Below are 20,206 nucleotides of genomic sequence, written 5' to 3' on the forward strand. Positions count from 1 at the left end.
GAGTTTTGGCCACAAGCTGTGAATCCAGTACTGACATATTATCTTCTTCAAAGCTGAAATGACAAATGTGTGTGTGCAAACAGCATCTTTATACATCCAGCAGACGAGGAGCAACATTAGCATTCATTTGGAGTCATGTTTCTGGTCAGTCGGTAAATATCTCAGAATATCTCATTTTAGCTCTGTCTTTGGTCTCCACTAACTCCCGAGGGAAATATCTGACTCTTTAGCTGCTAAATGCTCTACTGTAATCACCAGCTACTTGCTAAATTTGTTGTTTATTGCTGGGCACGCTGCGCACACTGGCTTTTAGAGCTCTTACACTGAAAATTGCTGCCTGCTGCAGCCAAAAACAAGAGTGACCAGAAGAGACAAGTTGTTGGCTGGAAAAACAAAGCAACATACAAGTAGTCATGTGCTCCATTGTTAGAAAAATGTATATCTGAAAAAAAAATATTATAGCTGCTTTAAGTGATCAAGTCCTTACCGTCTGGAAATGACCAACAGTATGACGCAGACACATCTTAACAGAGTCACAGTCTGGCTTCGAGTGAATTCAAGTTTTGACATACAGTATTACATGCCTCATTGCATAGCTTAGTCAGACATTTGCTTAAAAAGCACTCTGATTAGCCAACCTCCTTAAACAAACCGACTCAGCCAGCACATGCCACAACCCACTCTGGGTAACCAGATCATTCAGTGCTGCAAGAGGAAGTCATAATCAGCCCTTGCACATTATCAACAAGCTGAGGCTGTGCAGCAAAACCACAGCTGGAACAGCTCCAACATTGAAGGGGGGTAAAAAAAAAACAGAGCAGAGTAAAACCTGGGCTATGAAATCAAACTCTTTGTTCTGCAGGCAAACCCGGTAAAAGGCACATTAATAACATCCATTATAAGAGGACAGGTATACTACTTCAGCGAGGCATGAGTTTCCGAGCACATAAATAACTCCTAAAATGCTGCAGACTGATGTAGCAACAAACAGCAGGTGGTTTTTTTTTTTCATTTATATTTTTGGATCCTGTCTTTTCACCTGACTGTAGCTATTCTGTTTCTTCAGCATGGATTCTCCCCAGTAGAACTACATTTACAAGTAAAATTAAACGTTTATGCAGGATTGTTGGTTTCTTTCTGTAAATACACTCACCAGCAAAAGTCAAAAGCCCCTTCTACACTGCCTGTTCAAGGCGGGAATAGCTCTGTTATGCTGCCTCACTGTGCTGTACATAAAGTATGATGTATACCCTTTAATACGCCACGGGAGGTAGTAACAGCCCCAAAATTGTGTCCATATAAACAGGACAGTCTGCAGGACGGAATCGTGGATGGCACGGGTGTGACATTTTGGCAATGCGTAATACGTGTAACCCACCACAGGAGATTTAAAAAGTAGCAATTAGCAATTAGCAGCTAACTCAACGAAGAAGAACAGTGGCCGTAAATGTCCAGGAATTGGGAAAAAAATTAGGTCAGGGAGCTCCTTACCCTCTGAGCAGAGCATCAGATCAGCTGCCATATAACAGGTATGGTAAATGACTGTTATCGACACGTTAATGCCATTGTTGTTGTTGTTTAGAAAGTGATGTCGGCGCGTATATTATATGTCACACTCGAGGCTGATGCTGGTGTGTTACTTTCATGTCCATCATGCCTCTTTTGATTCTGCAAAGCACAGATACAGTGTATAATCACACACTGGAGCGGAATGATGCCACTGTCATTTGATTCTGTGTAAAAATGCAAAGGAGGCGTAAAGAAGGAACTTCATAGCGGCCTTATAGCGTGATCTGTGTGTAAGAAGGACTGAAGTAAAAGCTAACCCCAGATTCGCTCTCGTTTGGTGTTTCACTTCGCTATATTTGTGGGATTTTTTGGTGCTGTGTCTCTTGGGCGGACACTGCTTATGGTCTGGCACCTGCTGGCTACCTTTTTTTAAAGCTGTGACCACACCTGACGACTGTGGGGGTACACGCCCAGGGCATCGTCTCTGCAGAAAAATACACCACCTCACTCTTCTAGTGGGTCGTAAGTTAAGAGGGATTACTTATGTTTGAATCTGCAAATAAACGGCATAGTATATCTTTAAGTTTAATATCAAATGACATCACTGTTGTCTGTACAAAAAATAAACTCATCTTCATGCTCGTCTGTGTACACCAAGACCTGTGGTTTAAAATATCTTCAGTGAAGATAGCGCTGCAAACTCACTGATTGAGAAAAGCAAAGAGGTATCTCATGACGATTATGATGGTGCGAGAAAGAGTCACAATGATCTGCTGGATGTGATGCGCTCTCTCAGCTCCAGACTCCAGCTCTGAAACACAAAGGACAGAGACATAGAGGTATAACAACAGTGATTTACAATGCAATAAACAAGACAAATATTGCTAATAAACTTTTATATACGTTGGCATCAGCTTTTAACAACACTGTCCACTGAATTATAACATATACCAGACCCTGGCAAAAAGAGAATTGATCAAAGGGAGCAAAAGCAAAAGGAGAGGAGATTCTGAAAACTGTTATTTGACACTTTAATAGATGCCCCCCTCCTGCCTTTCACCAGACCCCTAAGGCACACTGAGTGATCAAACTATTACTGTAGAAACAGCAGGGGAAATGATTCTGTGGTGATCTCGCACACGGCAGACTGATGTGGCCCACACTCTCCTCTTCCTACTGGCTTTCTGTTAAATATCAGCCCTGCTGTTAAGATTGCTTCCATGTGCTGCGCCACATGCCTTTCTCCTCCACAGTAGAGCTGAGTTTATACGAAACTGCGAGGTATGTTTCCTCTTTTCTATTCAACCAGTCCACTCACGGCTGCAGTGGATTTGAATGTGTTGTGTTGTGTTGTGTTGTGTTGTGTTGTGTTGTGTTGTGTTGTGCGTGACTTACTGATGGTAGAGATGAAGTCCAGGAAGCGCTCCTTTGGGAAGAGGGGGTTCTCCAGTCCTCTGAAGTACAGCTTCAGCACCCCTGCCACTGAGTTGATGTCATGCTCATTCTGATCATCAATCAAGGGATCCTCACCTGATAAAGAAAAACATGTGCTTTCAGTGGTGACATTTGATGGGTTCATCGCATTTAAAGGAACAGTGTGTAGGATCTAGCGGCATCTAGCTATGAGGATTGCAGACTGCAGCCAGCTGAAACTTCTCCCATGTGCCAAGCGTGAACTCCCGGTTAGGATTCCTTCAGTGTTCACTGTTCAGGAGGTTTTTACCATGGGACAAATTATCTGCAAGTCTCTTTCTCTCCATAACAAACAGGCTGGGTGATTGAAACTGGTAAAACACTGAATAAAGCAGTTTCATGATACAAATCAATCTTTTTCCAACACTGGTTGGCTCATCGCAGACAGGCCGCTAGCCAAGCACCTGCTAATGTGTGCTCACATATTTTCTCTGATAACTCAAGATCCAGACGTTAAGGAGGTTTTGAGCAGGAGATCTCCTCCTCTCCAAAACAAATGAACATGCTGATTTAAACTGGTAAAAACACTGTAAAATAAAGCAGTTTCACATTAAAAATTTGTCTTTTTCAGATGCTTTCTGGCTCGCTATGAAGGGGCCATCGTGAAAATATGAATGTCCCTATCTAGAGCCCGTGTTTGGTTTGTCCCTTCTGTGCTACTGTAGAAACATGAGGACTGAGGACTGGCTCCATATGTAGATACAAAGTGCTCATCCAAAGGTAACAAAAAGACTACAACAGGTGATAATACACTAAAGAAAACATACTTACTATATTCCATTTCTGCCAATATATCCCCCTAAATCCTACACACTGGACCTTTAACAAAGGGAAATATAACACCATCTGTCTTTGACTCACCTCTCTCAAATGAGTTCTTAATGTCATTGACTTCCACCTGTGATCCTGGCACACGGAATATGCCCTGCTGCTGCAAGCCTGAAAGAAATACAACCCAGAATTTGGAGATTCAGAGTTACGCTAGCCACCATTATCTCCACACCCCAGTGCCAGCTTCACGAAAGCCCATTGGAAACACATAACACAGAGCAGGAAATGTAATCTAGTCATAAAGGGAGATGCGTATTTTTCCATGAGAGGGCCCCTCAGTGAGGCTGCAGCATATGGTTTCAGTTAGAGGGCTCCTAATCAGTTTTCTGGAGTTTCATTAGGTCCAGATCCAGGGGAAAGGCCTGCAGGCTACAGCAATGAGCTGAAGACAGATGTGAAGGTAGACAGGGAGGAGTTATACAGAGGGTTGGGGTGGTTGGCTGAACTGACGAAACCAAGACCAATGGGACTTTGAAAACTCTCCGTGTGTGATCTATTGTTATGAGCTTGTCAAATCACTGGCAGGCAGCTGAGCGCCTCAGAGACTGGAGGTGTAGAGCGGAGCAGGTCAGTCTCTGTACCTGCGGCTATTTGTGGAAATAGATTGGCTCGTCCAATAGCTGCTGTCACTTCTTATGAGGCTGAAGGAGTTTTCAAAGGACTTCATGGTTTGCTTTCTTTTTCCTGCCCTTTCACTCTCACGCAGAAATCACAGCAACATAATGTGAGACTCACCGTATAGATTGATGTATCTGATACAGCTTTCAACAACAAGTGGGATCGGTTGACCTGAATCCTGAATAAAATGATGCAGAAGATAAATAAATACAGACAAGGCAAGACAAATAATAGCACGATGGAATACATAACTAAAAGAGTAAGCAACACATAGTGTTTTGTGTACCATTAAAACAGCATCATTACTAACTACACAATGTCTCAATAAGGAATTAAACATGCAGTATTCTCTTATCAATACATACAATAACTAATCCCGTTCTAATTCACTTTAATTAAAGATATTCAAAACAGGAGAAGTCTAATGCTTCCTTTGATTACAAACCTAATGCCTCATAAACATCCTAATGCCTCATAAACATTTTATTAGGCTAATCTCATGAGCAGTGTTAAACAAACAAAACATCCACAACACAAGCAACTGTTATCAATAACCTGATGTCACAGAGTTAAAAACAGTTATGAAAATAGCAGCATGCAACTTTAGCCCAAGCAGTAGCCAGTATATTTCTGTTATCAGTCTGAAAGTTTTAGTGCCCTTGTGCCCTGACCTATACTCTCCATTAACACAGGTACCTGAATGCGGGTACGGGCATTCCTTCTTCCTCTGGGACAGAAAGCCGCAAAGCACAGAGTAGCAGAGGAAGAGAGGGCAGAGAAGCACAGAGTTAGAAAAGCTCAGATGACAAATGACCCCTCTGGAGGTTAAAGAAGGCTAAGCACAGGGACCGGCAATAGGAAAGCTACAGAGATGCAGTAAAGGGTCGGGTGCAGTGAGGGACAAAGCAGATCCACTGCTGTCTCCTGCCTCTCAGTTGTCTAAAGAGTGACTGGATTTAGAAATAAAGCCAGAGATGGCAAATTGTTTTGGAGGGGAATAAAGAGACAGCTGACTGCCGCTCTGTCTGCACCGGCAGAACCACGGAAGGGAGGAGGAGGATTAGAGGTTAAACAGAGGCGTTATATTGTGATCAAGGGCAGCTGGAAGAGGGAGGAACAGAAGGCCAAAGTGAGGAAGAGAATGAGAGCAAAGGCTCTAGCTGTCTTCCCCTCCTGCACCACAGGGGCCGCTCAGTCATACACCACCACCAGAGGTACCTTGATGAAGGTCTCCATATTGCCATTAAACAGCTTATGGTTATACACGGATCGCGGCCTAGGCTTCCGCATTTTCTGTGGTTTAGGGGGAAGGGTGGGGGGCCTGTGAAATGATGGACAAAAGGTACAAAAACACAATGTTCTGTGAAAACTGTTGAACCAAACAAGGAGGTTTGAAAGCAGGTATGAAAAACATGATCGCTTGATCGCTGAAAAAAACCTCTGTTTAAGTGAAGTAATGGAAAAAGAAAACTCGAAATGAGATGTTTCATCAAAGGTCTTTTATCAGTGATGCATGATAAAAGTCAGGCTTTTAATTACTACTGGTGGGCTGTACAAAACTCTAAGTGTGGATCTTCAGTAAAACACTTTTTGACTTACTAAAAAGAAACCAGCACAGATTAATAAACATTATTAACAAGGCCAATAAATCACCTGCCAGTTGACAACAAGCAATCCAAACATATCATGTACTGATACACTGTGGAACCGTAAACAGCATATAAAGATGAATGACATGACAGCTCCTCAAAAGTGAAGCCAAAATATCTGTATTGCCCCCTGGTGGCTGGCTGCAGTACAGGTCATAAACCCCACCCTCTCCATGTTGACGAATCGGACAGGGGCCAAACTAAAATATCAAAATACACATCAAAAAACATTTTTCAAAGATGGTTTCTGTAATTTTAGGTTGTTTTTATCACAGTAATACATGCTCAAGTGTTCTTTTCTCAAAATGTTTTTTTAAATTAGTTATATGATGCTACAAAAGGGGGTGTGATGTCATGATTAACAGCTGCATGTGACGATCAGTGAGCTTGCGATTAGGTCGGACAGGTGTATGAGTAGGAGCTCCATACCCCAGCCCCACTTCCCAATAGCTACTGCACAGACTCTGGCTCCATATAACAGTGCCAGTAACCAGGATATTTTGGCTTCATTTTTGTACAGGGAAAGGAAGTGGAGACGCATCGTCCATCTTTATATACAGTCATCGTTTGGAACTTATTATCACGTTTTCTATTCTATTATATCAAAATGCAAAAATGTGTTAAGAAAATCATGCATATGTTAACCGCGGTACAGCTAAAAGTTAACATTTATGACAATCCTTTATTAAGATTGAACAGTCTATTCCAGTACTGTGTGCACTTATATACCGACCCCCTAAATTNTGAAGCACTTTGGTCAACTTCTGTTGTTTTTAAATGTGCTATATAAATAAACTGACTTGACTTGACTTGACTTAAAGAAACAATAGGAATATGTTGTATGTGCAAGAGGGCGTGTCATTTTTGGAAAGGACAATAGAAAATGCAAAACCATGGCCACTTCCTGCCAATTTTTATACATTTAATATTAATATTATGTCCTAATATCACACTGAGCATGGCCATTGTTTGGACACTGCTTGACAATTATTCACTGCAATGTTGCCATGCGGTGTACTCAAATCTAATCAACGTACAACAACAATTCTATTTTTCTAATGTATATAATTTCTTAAATATATATTTTTCTGTTTGGGTGTTCAACTGGCTTTTGTCTTCCTTTCTCTTAAATAGTCTAATGAAATAAAGGGAAAAAACCCAACATGCTTTAAACAGATGTGTCATGGCTGAAAGGCAAAGGACGTCATACCTTGTAGTTCCACACTCGGCCCTTTCCCCTGTGGAAACACAACACAACACAAGAGGCACATGTTATATCGTTGTGGTACATATTATACAGACTCCAGTGTCCACCATCACTGAAGGCTTTGATGAGACACAACACGACTATTGAGAGGGAGAGATGAATGGCGCAGTGCTAACACCATTCATTGGACAAAGCTATTGAGCAGTCGTCGCTGAAACCACAGGGGACCCGGAGGACCCTGTGGGGTTATAGGCCTCCTTGCAAAGCAAAGAAAAGGGGGGGGGGGGGGCTGCTGCAGTGTGTATATGTTGGGGATGTCTGTGCTGGTTCACTGAGCCTTTTGTTATTGGTTTCCAACAGCACATGCACATGTTATATAGCATATGCATAAAGAAACCACAGTCTAGAAAGTCATGATTAAGCTCATACTGGTTTTGAATCATTTAAGAATACATCAACATTTATGTTTCTGATAACACACATCTTTCGGTCGGTTAATTCAAAGACGCCCCAGCTTTTCTTTATGAACTGAGCACAAGAGTGTGTCTTTGTCTGACTGGGTTATCAACTGGAAGGCAGTCAATGTACAAAAAAGGGAAACAATGGCACCAAAGCATTCCAACATTATTTCTTTACTCCATCTAACAATGGGCAGAGAGAGCAAAGGCTAACCCATTTCTCAGCACATCATTCTGGCAGATGGGACAAGATCTCTGGAGCATTCATGTGGATAAACAACAGCACATTTCCCAGACGTCATTGCTCTGAGTGATAGCCTCTGTCCACCTCTGACCAACCAACCTCAAAATTACACAGAGCTTCTCAAGCAAAAACTCTTGGTTGATTTTCCACTAATTTCATCACACAAACTGCCAGAGTCCCTCAGTGGCAGAGAGATATCTATTATATAAACATAAAAGGAGACAAGTACAAATCAAACTGACTGAATAAGGAAAATGGTGACTCCTTATCTGGGAAACAAGGGCTGGCAGATATCCTAGCACCATCTTGTCTGGTGCCAGTGCTCGACATTATGCTTTTATTAATACATGCAGCAAGATGTAAACGCCATGTGGCACTCACCAGTCTCATCTTGTTCCCTCTGTCATGCTCACAAACACCCACACGCATACACAAACATGCCATTTTGGGCGTGAAGCAATGAGCTAATGAGCACGACGCAACTCTGATTGATCACCTGAATAATTAAACACGGGTGGTACCTGGAGACGCCATATGCCGTGTGCATACACCCTCTCAGCTGCTCCACTGTGGACATACAAACCGATCTGTCCAGAGATTGATATGAACTATAATGTGTGTGTTTATGAGTGCAAAAGCATGCAGCTCATTGTTTCCCACAGAGGGAATCACATCGACTTCTTGAAAGCTCGACAGCACAAAATCAATTATTAAGTGAAGACTTGAATGAATGAATGAATCCAAGGTGTTTAATGTGGAAATATTCATGTGTGTTGCAAGGCCACAGCTGTCTGTGCCTGATGCCCTTCTCTATAAGGTGAACCCCTAATGCAGGAGCAGCTGCGGAAACGGGGTTGGGTCTGGTCCTGCTGATTGATTGGGCGTAAACTGTTCACGGCTGAGGTGACAAGGGGACCCCTGGGGAAGGGAGGGGCTGATGGAAGCTAGGGGCCAAGGAAAGCCTTTCCCTTACAGCCCTGCGGCTTCACCATGTAGAGAGCAACCGGATAATAATTTAAACCATTGGAATTAAGTGGAAAGGTGAATGGTAGTCTCACATAGCTAGTCCCATCCCGCTGTGTGTCAGTGCTGGAGGAACCCATCATAATTCCACCCCTATCCCACCAAAATTAGCACGTGTATGCAGGTTTTTTAAATGTTAGAAAACCTGTTAAAAATAGGCGATAGACTGCTTTCCCACTGGCCGTAGACAAGGGCCACTTACAGGGCTCTGCAGTAGATAAGTAGGCCTACGCCCCTCTGTTTTTGTTTTCCTTATGTGTCACCACCGGGCTGGAAAACAGGTTAGTAACTGTAGAAAGCAGCATGTAGGCCAGTGAATATGTTACAGTGGTTACTTCTTTTTTGTATCTCTTACTTCTTTTACTTTAGTCTCTCTTCAGACTCAGCGCCAACTAATTTTGAATGATATTAGAGCGTTGCTTATATTGAGACAGGCAGCATTTTGTGGCAGTGTGTCATTTCATTGTGCTGGTAGGGGTAAAATTACAGCATCCAGTAATCCAGATAGGCAGTGTTGTATTTCCAACACTGCCTATCAAAGCCAATCAGGGCTGGAGTCAATAAATACCCGTGCCTACTGCAGAGTCATCTGTCCTGGGAGTGAATGCAAATTGTTACCTTTCCCATTACATATAAAAGCCAGATGTTAGTGGATTTTTAATCCAGTGGGAAAGGAGCTTGAGTGGGAAAAAGTGCTCCCAGTTGTTTGTATTTCATCTTGGGCGGCGCTAAGCCCAGGATGCAGCAACTGTGCCCCTGAAAAATAGTGTCAGGAGGAACTTGTTCTGATGGAACATCCCTGCAAAAGAAAACGCCAAAACATTAAAAGACCTTTTAGTTTTAGGTTTGTGGGCAGCTGTGGCTCGTCCACTAATCGGAAGATCGTCAGTTCGATCACTGGCTCCTCCAGCCTGCATGTCAAAGTACCATTGGGCAAGATACTAAACCCCAAATCGCTCCTGATGGCTGTTCCATCAGTGTGTGAGTGTGTGTGAATGGTTACTGAGTAGCAGGTGGCACCTTGTATGGTAGCCTCAGCCACCAGTGTGTGAATGTGTGAATGTGACGTGGTGTAAAAGCACTTTGAGTGGTTGGAAGACCAGAAAAGCACTATACAAGTGCAGCCCATTTACCATGTAGTTTGCTGGCCCAGTGGTTGTTGTTTCACACACAGCTCTAAAATGAAGTCTGGATATAGGTCTGGCTATGTGAGACTAGTCTTACGTAGCAACAGGTATTTTGAAAACAAAATTGGTGACCAATGACAGGCTTATACCCACAGTCTACAACCTGTGAGCCAGTTCAGGGGAATGGATACCTCAAAGTAGATGTGGTCTGCTTTTGGTGTGATAGTTCTGCATTTGAATATCAGCACCAATTTCCTCTTTCCTTCCTGCTTCCCTAAAATATTGTCGTCTTTGTAGCCTCCTGTACCTCATTCCCTGCTGCTTATTAGATAACACCTGCACCATTATAACATTTTACAGAGCTGTGGCAGCATTTTGCCGGTCATAGATGAAGACAGACGAAGAGAAAAAGACTCCTTACCTTCGCCTAGTGTCTGCTTCAGCAAGTCATGCTTGGCCTGCAGCTTAATGATGAGGTTACTGCCATTCAGGTACTCCTTGAATTTCTACACAGAGAGATGAAAGGCAACAATGAGCGAGCAGCAGCACTAATCCGGTGTAACACGAGCCCAGTCAAACAATTCAGCGTCGCTCAAATCAGCATAAATTCAATCTGTTCTAGTTTTAATTTAATTTCTATTTTCAGAGCATGTGGAAATGATGACTGATGTCTTGATTTAGAAGGCAGCACAACAGTGGAGGTTGCAGCAGGCTGGCAGCAATTAACAGTTTGGAAGGACAGACAGATCAAAATGATGACGTGAACTCACCGAGAAGTAAAACATTTCAGTCTCCTGTTGGTTCGACCTCCTCTTGGCTACATTCAGCTTGCTCATGTAGGACTCGGAGGCCACAGACTTAATGGATTCAGTGGAGCGGCTGTGTTGGAAGGCATCCGACACGTCAAAGTCCTCTACCGTCAGCATGTCCTGCAGCGTTTGCATGGTGGCATCCAAGGTCTTTCTCACCTGCGCAGATGGGGGAAAACAGAAAGGAGAGAAGATGACAAATGAAGTGTCAGATCTTACTAAGTCTTTTCCTTTTCGTGGCTATTTTTTTTCCAAGTCTTGATGGAACCAAAGTAACTGGTGACAATTTCAAGGGCAAGAGTGAGTGATTTACAGCACTAGCATATTTATATCAAAGACAAATTCACCCCTGAACAATAAACGACCTGGAATTACACTGAAGTGACATCAAGCAGCATCCCAGTATCAGTCCAGAGCAACTGCACTTCAGGCATACATCAGTCTCAGACATGAAATTGAAGAGTGCCTGGCAGAGATACAAATTGTATGTGAAATTACCGAAGGAGGCTTTTTGTTTAGGGCTGAGATTGATAAAGCTCATTTCCAGTAATGGCAGGGCTCGTCCATTATCCTCCAGAGCACAAGACACGGGGAGACAGGAAAGAGGCAGAGCCATTGGCACAGGAGAGTCTAACAGGCTCTGCTTATTATCACCTCCATTTGCACCTTTGTGTCGGCGGCTCGTAATGAGAAAGTCCTCTGTTCATCACAAAATATACTATGTCATAAAGAACTTCATAGAAAACATAACATTGGCGCTGTGACAATCCTAATATATTCTCACCTCCCACTGAGTGAGGGGTCATTGGAGAGTAATTGCAATGAGAACAGATGGTGATGTGGCCCTCCTACTTGGCTCTGGGGTAATGAAACAGGGCTTTTTGTTTTTTGGGGGGTTGGGGCTGAAGGTGGTGGTGGTGGTGGAGGGGGGGTGCTGGACAGACACAGGACCATCATAAATCCTCACCTCCTCGTTTTCAATCTTTAGCGTAGCTAAGCGAGACTGCAGTTGGTGGTAGCGCATCAGGAGTTCAGTCTGGACGGGCTGCTGGGCGCTCACCTGGCACACCTGAGGAGGCGGACGAGGACACATGGGTTACAGAAGACAAAATAGATCCATCTTCAGCTTAAATTGCACTTTGTAGTAAAAAACAAACTTTAGTCAGTGAGAGATATCAGTGCTAAGTTTCAAATCTGCAGCGTTCAAAGCATCTCACCTCATCTCCCATGTGTGGCAGGTACTCAAAGCGCATTGGAGGGCAGAACACCTGGTTATGCATATCCATGATCTTGTGCTTGTCACTGCGGGAATCCAGGTTGTCCACCGCGTTCTCTATGATATCCAGTCCCTCGTGGCGTGATGTCTCCAGGTTGTATTCGGCAGATAAGTAGGTCCTGAGGGTGCGTGCCAAGCTAGCATGGTAGCCCAGGTCACAGCACTGCAGAGATAAAATATCAGGTAAATAACAAGCTAAACATTCTGTAAACGTGTCAATAGATGAAACTGCAAAATCAAATCTGAAATAATTAAGAATAATATAACACCACGTTGAGAAACAACATTTTACTGCCCTTTCTGGTTAAAAGTTTCACGTCTGTTTTGGACCTGATGCTGCGTTCCATTTACCCTGAAGGTCAGAGGTCTGAGGTCAGAGCTGGGAATGTCGTGACACCCGAGTTGATCATATTCCAGCACAAGTCAGAAAACCAAGATGTTGTTAACAATAACAGTTCTGGCCAGGGTAGCCATTGTTTGCAATACCAGTTGATAATGACGCATTACACTGTATTTTGTGCATACAAAAACCAGACCAACATTTCCATGGAGAGCAGTTGGACACCAATGCTAATAAACTGTTAATTACTGCAGTTTTCACTACTGTTAATGCACACAGCAGCCATATTGGATTTTGAGGTTGGGGTTGGTGAGGTTCCTCCGATTTTCTGGGTTGGAAATCCGACTTCAGGGGGCATTTAAGCCAACATTTCTGACTGGGAACTTGGAGATCCTGACCAAGTGCAAATGGAGTGCACCGTAAGTGTGCTCCGTTGTGCCTGTAAACACACCCAACAGTGACATCGTGGTGTACTGACCACAACCTGATGTAAACTTCTACATCACTGCAGCAACGTGGGAACTTATGGCACTAGAAGCTAGCAAAAGATTTTTAACTGCTCTTTAATTTGACATATCAAAATAAATTCATCAGGAAAAGTGGAGGAAATGTGCACATTTTAAGTATAAAGTCAGTTAGTTTGAGCAGCTTCCATCATGTTCAGACCTATTTAATGGACTAAATCCCAAATTACATCCCGCCACGGGTTACCTTTCAAAAATAGAAGTAGAGTTCACAGAATTACAAGGAGCTAGCACAGTAGGACACCGGGGATAATTACAGAGCCTTATCATACAGAACTGGATGAAGTAACCTAATTAAGCAGAGGATGGTAGTGAGGAGGTTTAGAGGGAGCTTGAGGCAGCTGACAGCTCTGTGAATCACTAAGTAAACGCTCTTTAACACTCTTTAACACCGAGGAAGTTGTCTTTCTACTTGGGCGCACAAGCCTCATTGCACAACTCAGTCAAAGTGGTTCAATACACACAAGACTAAAGGGAGCAAATTAGCTCCTTTTTAAACAAGCAAACTGAGAACACATTCATATCTGCAGCGGCAGCGGCGGCAGCAGCCTGAAGGAAGCAGATGATCGGGGAGGGAAGATTAGACACGCTCTTTAATCCAAATACTGTTGACCACTTTGTTTTTTATACTCTCATCTTTCTCGTTAGAGCTGTGCAAACATACTGAAGATGCATATCCTCCTGAGACCCGCAGAAAAAAAGATTTTAATATTAGATTTTTTTCACCGTAATTTATGTAAATTGGACGTAAGAGACAAATCACAAAGATCTGTTTCTTAAAAAATGTTATTTTTACATTTTTTAATAACATGTCTCTTGCAGTGGACACTTGGTCAATTTTCTCCACAAAAAGGACATGACAGTACATTACAAAATTAAATTCATGTAAACATATTGTGGGTGCATATATACTGCATATTAATATTTGCAAATATTTTCCATTTATTCCATATGCCAGTCATTTTATTCTAAACATGTTCATGGTTACATAGGCTGCATTTACAGTATCTCACATAAGTGAGTACACCCCTCCCATTTTTGCAAATATTTCATTATATCTTGTCATGGGACAACGCTATAGAAATGACACTTTGATGTAACTTAAAGTAGTCAGTGTACAGCTTGTATAATAGTATAGATTTACCTTCCTCTGAAAATTACTCAAAACACAGCCATCAACATCTAAACAGCTGGCAACATAAGTGAGTACACCCCACAGTGAACATGTCCAAATTGTGCCTAAAGTGTCAATATTTTGTGTGCCAACCATTATTATCTAGCACTGCCTTAACCCTTTTGGGCATGGAATTCACCAGAGCTCACAGGTTGCTTCAGGAATCCTCTCCCACTCCTCCATGATGACATCACGGAGCAGATGGATGTGAAGACACCTTGCGCTACCCCACCTTCAGCTTGAGGATGCCCCACAGGTGCACAGGTGAGTTTAGGGCTGGATACATACTTGGCCAGTCCATCACCTTCACCTTCAGCTTCCTCAGCAAGGCAGTTGTCATCTTCTAGGTGTGTGTTTTGGGTCATTATCATGTTGGAAAACTGCATTGCAGCTCAGTTTCTGAAGAGGGGCAATCATGCTCTGCTTGGAATTCATGTTTCCCTAAATGAACCGAGCTCCACAGAGCCGGCAGAACTCATGCAGCCCCAAACCATGATGCTGCCACCACTATACTTGACTGTCGGCAAGGGACAGTTGCTGTTAGCTGCATGTAAACGCTGCAGGCAGGAAAATGTGGTTCCTCAGTGGTTCTTTGGTGTGGGTGTATAGCACCACTGCCATATAAAGAACTTTTTAAGCCCCTTTATGATTCTGTTAGAGGTCTTTTTTTGCCCCAGTAAACCAAACCAAACCAAACCAAACCAAACCAAACCAAACCAAACCAAACTAAACTAAACTAAACTAAACTAAACTAAACTACACAGTCCACAAACAGTGATGACATGTTGAAGCAGTGGCTCTCAATCTTTTACCCCAGTGTGCACAGTAACAGTAACATACTGTGTTTTTCAGTGAGCATTTAGTACAGGATTCTTTATTTTTTAAGCCAACATTTCATCAGAATTGATTAATAATGGTTCATATTTTGAATAAAACATTCATTTAGAAGCACAATGACTTGTATCTGTATTATCTGGCCTCATTCAAGGGTCCCCAGGTTCAAAAATGTAAAAACAGTATAGTGCTGTATGGCAAACTAATGGTTCCACTATTTGACAAAGGCACTGTAAAGTACCTTTACAAAACGGGGGTGCTATATAGCACCTACAGTAAACAGGTTCCCCTTTAATTATGAGCCAAAGAACTGCGCTTGAGTACTTTCAGCACCACTTTTATTTAGAGTGGTGGTTTTGCATGCATTATGTTTATTATGCTAGATAGATATATTGTATGCAAAACCAGCCTTGTCTTACTGTTTTCTCACAGCGTTCATCAGTTCTAGGCAGCGTAGAATAAACTCAAAACGTTGCTCTGAATTACACTTTGAGTGTTTAAAGTCACTGATGCTGACTGACAAAGCTGCCTTCTTGCTGCGTGTGCATCTGGTTTGATGTGTGGTGAGCAGTTACTCTGACGTGACAATTGGACCCTTTTTTCCTCTGCTGCCCCGCTTGTGGCAGCCAAACCAGTCAAGCTCACAATCCCATTCCCTGCAGCTCAGCAGGATTTGGGACGACACGGACCTTTCCATTTGGAGACACTGGATCCACCAAAGCTGCCCAGCAAAGAGGCAGGGATAGCCATGAATCAGGGTCTCAGTATGTCCAGCTACCAACCCACATAGCAAGACAGGGAATTTGGCCTTGGCAGAGATCTGCACTCTCCGAGTGCCCTTCTAGTTTAAAATAATGTAATGCTCGGTATATTATGGAAGTCTCACTGAAATTACATCTTATCATGTCTGACCTGGAAAATGTGCATCTATCACTGTGACTAATGTGGTGCCGTATGGTGGTCTGGCCTCCAGCAAAAATGTGACAACCAGGTCATTAGCATAGAGAGAAGAGGGAAACACAGACATATTGAAGGGCTGACAGGTTTACCTTTGTGTAAGAAATCTTCATCTATAATATTTAAGTTTTTTGTTTTGTACTGACAGCCACAAAGCCCACACTCACTGCCATTTTTTACCAAAACTCTGCAACACAGGCCTTCATAACAAAGTATGACTTCAAGGGGAATGAGTCAACCTTGGTTTGTGCTCATCAACAAAATGACTGGCTACAAGAAAAAAGACATGCTAAATATAATTTTGGAAAGACCTAACAAGCTAGCACAACTACCTAATCTAAATAACACAGACTGAAACTCAAACCTTCAATGAAAATAAGGAACAAACTTTACTGGAAGGGAAAAAAACAGTCAGTAGTGGGTGCCACTTTGTGCCGGCTTTGTGTGTGCATCGTTTAACAGTGGAAGTGGACAGAAAAACAGACTACGAAATGGCTAATGACAGATTAGAAAGCAAAGTTTCGCCTCCCTGAAGAGTGAACTGTATGTGTGCATATCTAAAAGAAACAGATACAGACTGTGTTGAATGTTTTTGCCTGAAATGGTCAATAAAGGTTTCCTCATCTCAGTGTTCATCTGCACAGTGACTGGTAGCAGGTCACCTGGGGCTGGGAGCCTGGTGCCAACCACACTGATCGCATTCATGCCTGCATAAACAGAGCCTCTGCTCACCAGCTGACTTTGATCAACTTCCAACCATTAGCGGTTCGCTAAACAAAGTCATCCTTTTAAACAGAGCCAATCAGACTTCCCAGCAGTGCTACTGGTTCATAATTTGAATACAAGTGCTTCATATTCAAGTGTTGGATGTAGGATTTTCTAGACAATCAAAATCAGGATATTACTTTGGGTAATTATGAAGGGAATATTATAGTCAGAGTTACAAAGGCTGCTTCCTCTGCTCTGATTCATAAAGAGAGAGATCACAAAGAGACAATAGACAATAGAAAGAGACAGAGTGCGTATCTTGGGTAATGTTTTTTACATGGTGACAGTTAGAGACAGATAATACACAAGGACATGCTGTGTTTGTCCCAGCAAAGCTCCCTTAAAATAATCCATCAAAAATATCCTCCTGTAGCTGCGTGATATTGCAGACTGCCGACTAATACTCATGTCAACAGCAGTCAGTCATTAGCACATCAGTGTTAAGTTTGTTGTGCAGAAATTAATAATGAAAAAAAAATGATGGCAAATACAGTCATTGGGGCCGACAGAGCAGCTTGAAAACAAACAGCTAACAGGCTGAGGGTGAATGAGACTCGGGAACAGATGGTGAGAAAAGCGACAGTACTGCAGAGTTAAATCAACATCAGAAATCCCAGCTGAGAGATGTAAACAAACACATGTGCCTCGCGCATACTTACATCAATCATATCAGAGACGTCATGGATGTAATATTTTGCCACAACTGCATTTGTTGCCGCCAGGTTCAACAAATAGTCGTTCCGGGCTTTTGTGCATTTCAGCTTATTCTCGGAGTACTTGGCTTGCCTCTGGGGAGAAGAGAGGAGACAGCAGATGAAGAGAAAAACCATCAGTGCAGGCAAATCAAGCAGTAGGGAGGGTTTGAGTGTTTGCTCAGGCAGCTGTGGCTCTGGGACCGTCAGGCAGGTAGAGATGGCGGGGAAAAGTTTGGGCAAACAGGCTGTAGAGAAGCTGCCTCTAGATAGTAACGTGTTAAGTGCCACAGCCAGGCTTGTATTAATTATTCTGTCTCTAAACACTTAAGTACCAGAGGCCCCAGAGTGTGGACGACGCTCACACAGAAGCACTTACAGAAGCTCTGACTTTAGCAAGTTGTGTAATTTTGAAACGTGTTAAAAAAGGTTTCACTGGCCTGGTGAAATGTAGCATTAAAGGAACACTTTGACATTTTATTCACTTTCTTGCACAAAGTTAGATGAGAAGATCGAGTCTGCACAGAAAATATGAAGCTTGGGCATGTAGCCAGTTAGCTTAGCTTAGCTCAGCTTAGCTTAACATAGAGACTGGAAACAGGGTAAACAGCTAGCCTGGCTCTGTTCAACTGTAACACAATCCAACAACCAGCACCCCTAAGTTCATGAATTAACACATTGTGTCTCGTTTGTATAATTTGTGTAAAAACAACAACTAGACAGATTGTATTACCTCTGGACAGAGCCAGGCTAATTGTTTCCTCGTTTCCAGTCTTTATGCTAAACTATGCTAACCAGCTGCTGACCTCAGCTAGATATTTAATGTACATACATGAAAGTGGTGTCTATTTTCTCATCTAACTCTAAGCAAAAAAGCAAAATAGCAAATTTCCCAAATTTTCAAACTATTCCTTTAAAATACAGTTTAAAAAAAGTTAAAATCATCAACATGAACCACTGCACAATGAACTGTAAAAGCGAACATCGTGTGGCCTCCTTAGGGTCGCTCAACAGAATCACATGAGCACTCACAGGTGTGCTAAATATACATGGGTCACATGACCGACCAGCACCTGATCCTTGAACCTGGCTGTGCAGAGGGAGTTCTGTTCCCAGTTCTAAAAGTATTGATACAAACTGCACATTAGAAACCTTGGTCCCCATGTCCTCTAAAGTGTTTTCTCCTGGTTGAAAATGATAGGCGCTTCTCACGAAACGCCCAGCTGGGAGCGCTAACAGTGTTTTTGCAGCTGAGATGCTTTGGTTGCCTCTGGTTGCTATGATACAGAATATCCGTGGAAGTAAAACAGCACAAGGTAGATTTGCACTGGATTAACGGAAGGTTGAAGCATGTAGGGAGAAAGGACGGACCTGCCGCTCTATGTGGGCTCATGAGAGGAAACAATGTATAACTAGTATATTGACATATTTCACCTCCACTGTTGTTGTCACTCAGCACTTGTACATATAGCATGTGACAGTTGGTATTTGTGGTACAATATTTGTCCTGCCACTCCTCCACTGGGATTAGATGGCTATATAAAAAGTGACAGTGATGAAGGCTGGGTTTAACCCGAAATTAAACATTTATAAACTCTCAGCGCTCAGAAAAAAAGCCCAATATGCAGAGCTGAGCGCAGAATAGATGTTTAGTGCCTTGTCCTGCAACTGTTGTTTGTAGTGTAGCATAAATAGGCAGCACTTCCTCTGTAAAGAATTACTGTATTTTAGCTAACATTGTAAGTTATCTGTGGGCCTGTATCTCCAGTGTGAATACAGACAAATGCATGCAAATCCACTTACTGCTAAAGAATATAAAAAAAAGAACAATAGTTTAAAGCAAGTGACACAAAAACCCAACACACTGATTTTACAAACTGGCGCTTAACAGTATTGACAAAGCATTTTCATTTTAGCAACCCAATGATTCAGACACGACTCAGAAATGCATTACTGCCGTTTGACACACAACAAAAGCATCATAATTCTAAAGCGTTATTTCGCTCATTATTTGAATAGTTTGTTTGTACATTTCACCATACACGGACGTGTTATTTCCACTTTCACAAAGCCATTATGATGCAAATTTCAGCAGTGGGTTCAAGCAAAAGAGATTAACTTTTATTTCTTCCTCTTCCTCCTCCAACCTGTTTGCAGGCAGAGTAATGAGACAAAAGCTCAGAAACAAGAAGCAGGGAAAAACATTCGCTGCCACGCTCCGTTATAAATAGTGTTCAGTTCCCAAGCCAAGCTGCATCTCAGAGGATACCAGCCCGAGGAGGGAGACACGCTGTCGTCCTGACAGCCTTTTGATTTCCTGCACCTGAGAGATAATGGGAGTTTCATTTGCATCAAGAAAATTCCAGTAGAAGATCCAGAATAAAAAATGCATGGGTGCATCTAAAGTACATGGTGCTCCAGAGACCCCCGGCCCTACACTGCTGGCAGGGAAGAATTTACACAAAGTAGAAATCTGCATAAGATGGAAAGAGAGTCAGGTTGTTGGCTGGGAGTACTGCTGTTGCTCAGTGCGGATCTGGCTGCAGACCTACAGTCCTCTCCTGAGACCTTCTGGCATTATATTACTGTGTGCTGCTGGTCTACCCCTCCCTCACTCTATCTTTAAGTGAACCCAACAAATCGAGCTGCCTCTCCAGTTACAGAGCTAGACTCAAACCTCCTTATTCAGCTTT

The 20,206-nt window shown here is 42.6% G+C and overlaps 1 protein-coding gene across 2 annotated transcripts in view; it reads right to left on the reverse strand.

The window, feature by feature from the left end:
* The window catches only part of srgap3 (SLIT-ROBO Rho GTPase activating protein 3), an 86,466-nt gene that overhangs the window by 10,399 nt on the left and 55,861 nt on the right, over nucleotides 1-20,206 (reverse strand). The window contains exons 6-16 of one of the 2 annotated variants that reach the window (XM_050037643.1): nucleotides 17,481-17,609; nucleotides 12,166-12,387; nucleotides 11,916-12,017; nucleotides 10,910-11,107; nucleotides 10,561-10,645; nucleotides 7,291-7,318; nucleotides 5,128-5,158; nucleotides 4,549-4,609; nucleotides 3,844-3,921; nucleotides 2,905-3,039; nucleotides 2,215-2,320 (exon numbers count right to left, since the gene is read on the reverse strand). In XM_050037643.1, the coding sequence (XP_049893600.1) occupies nucleotides 2,215-2,320; nucleotides 2,905-3,039; nucleotides 3,844-3,921; nucleotides 4,549-4,609; nucleotides 5,128-5,158; nucleotides 7,291-7,318; nucleotides 10,561-10,645; nucleotides 10,910-11,107; nucleotides 11,916-12,017; nucleotides 12,166-12,387; nucleotides 17,481-17,609 (1,175 nt within the window). Of the gene's footprint in view, nucleotides 1-2,214; nucleotides 2,321-2,904; nucleotides 3,040-3,843; nucleotides 3,922-4,548; nucleotides 4,610-5,127; nucleotides 5,159-5,649; nucleotides 5,753-7,290; nucleotides 7,319-10,560; nucleotides 10,646-10,909; nucleotides 11,108-11,915; nucleotides 12,018-12,165; nucleotides 12,388-17,480; nucleotides 17,610-20,206 lie in introns of both variants that reach the window. The other variant, XM_050037642.1, reaches the window with a different exon arrangement.

Source organism: Epinephelus moara, chromosome 24 (assembly GCF_006386435.1).
Source record: "Epinephelus moara isolate mb chromosome 24, YSFRI_EMoa_1.0, whole genome shotgun sequence".
Lineage (NCBI taxonomy): Eukaryota > Metazoa > Chordata > Actinopteri > Perciformes > Serranidae > Epinephelus > Epinephelus moara.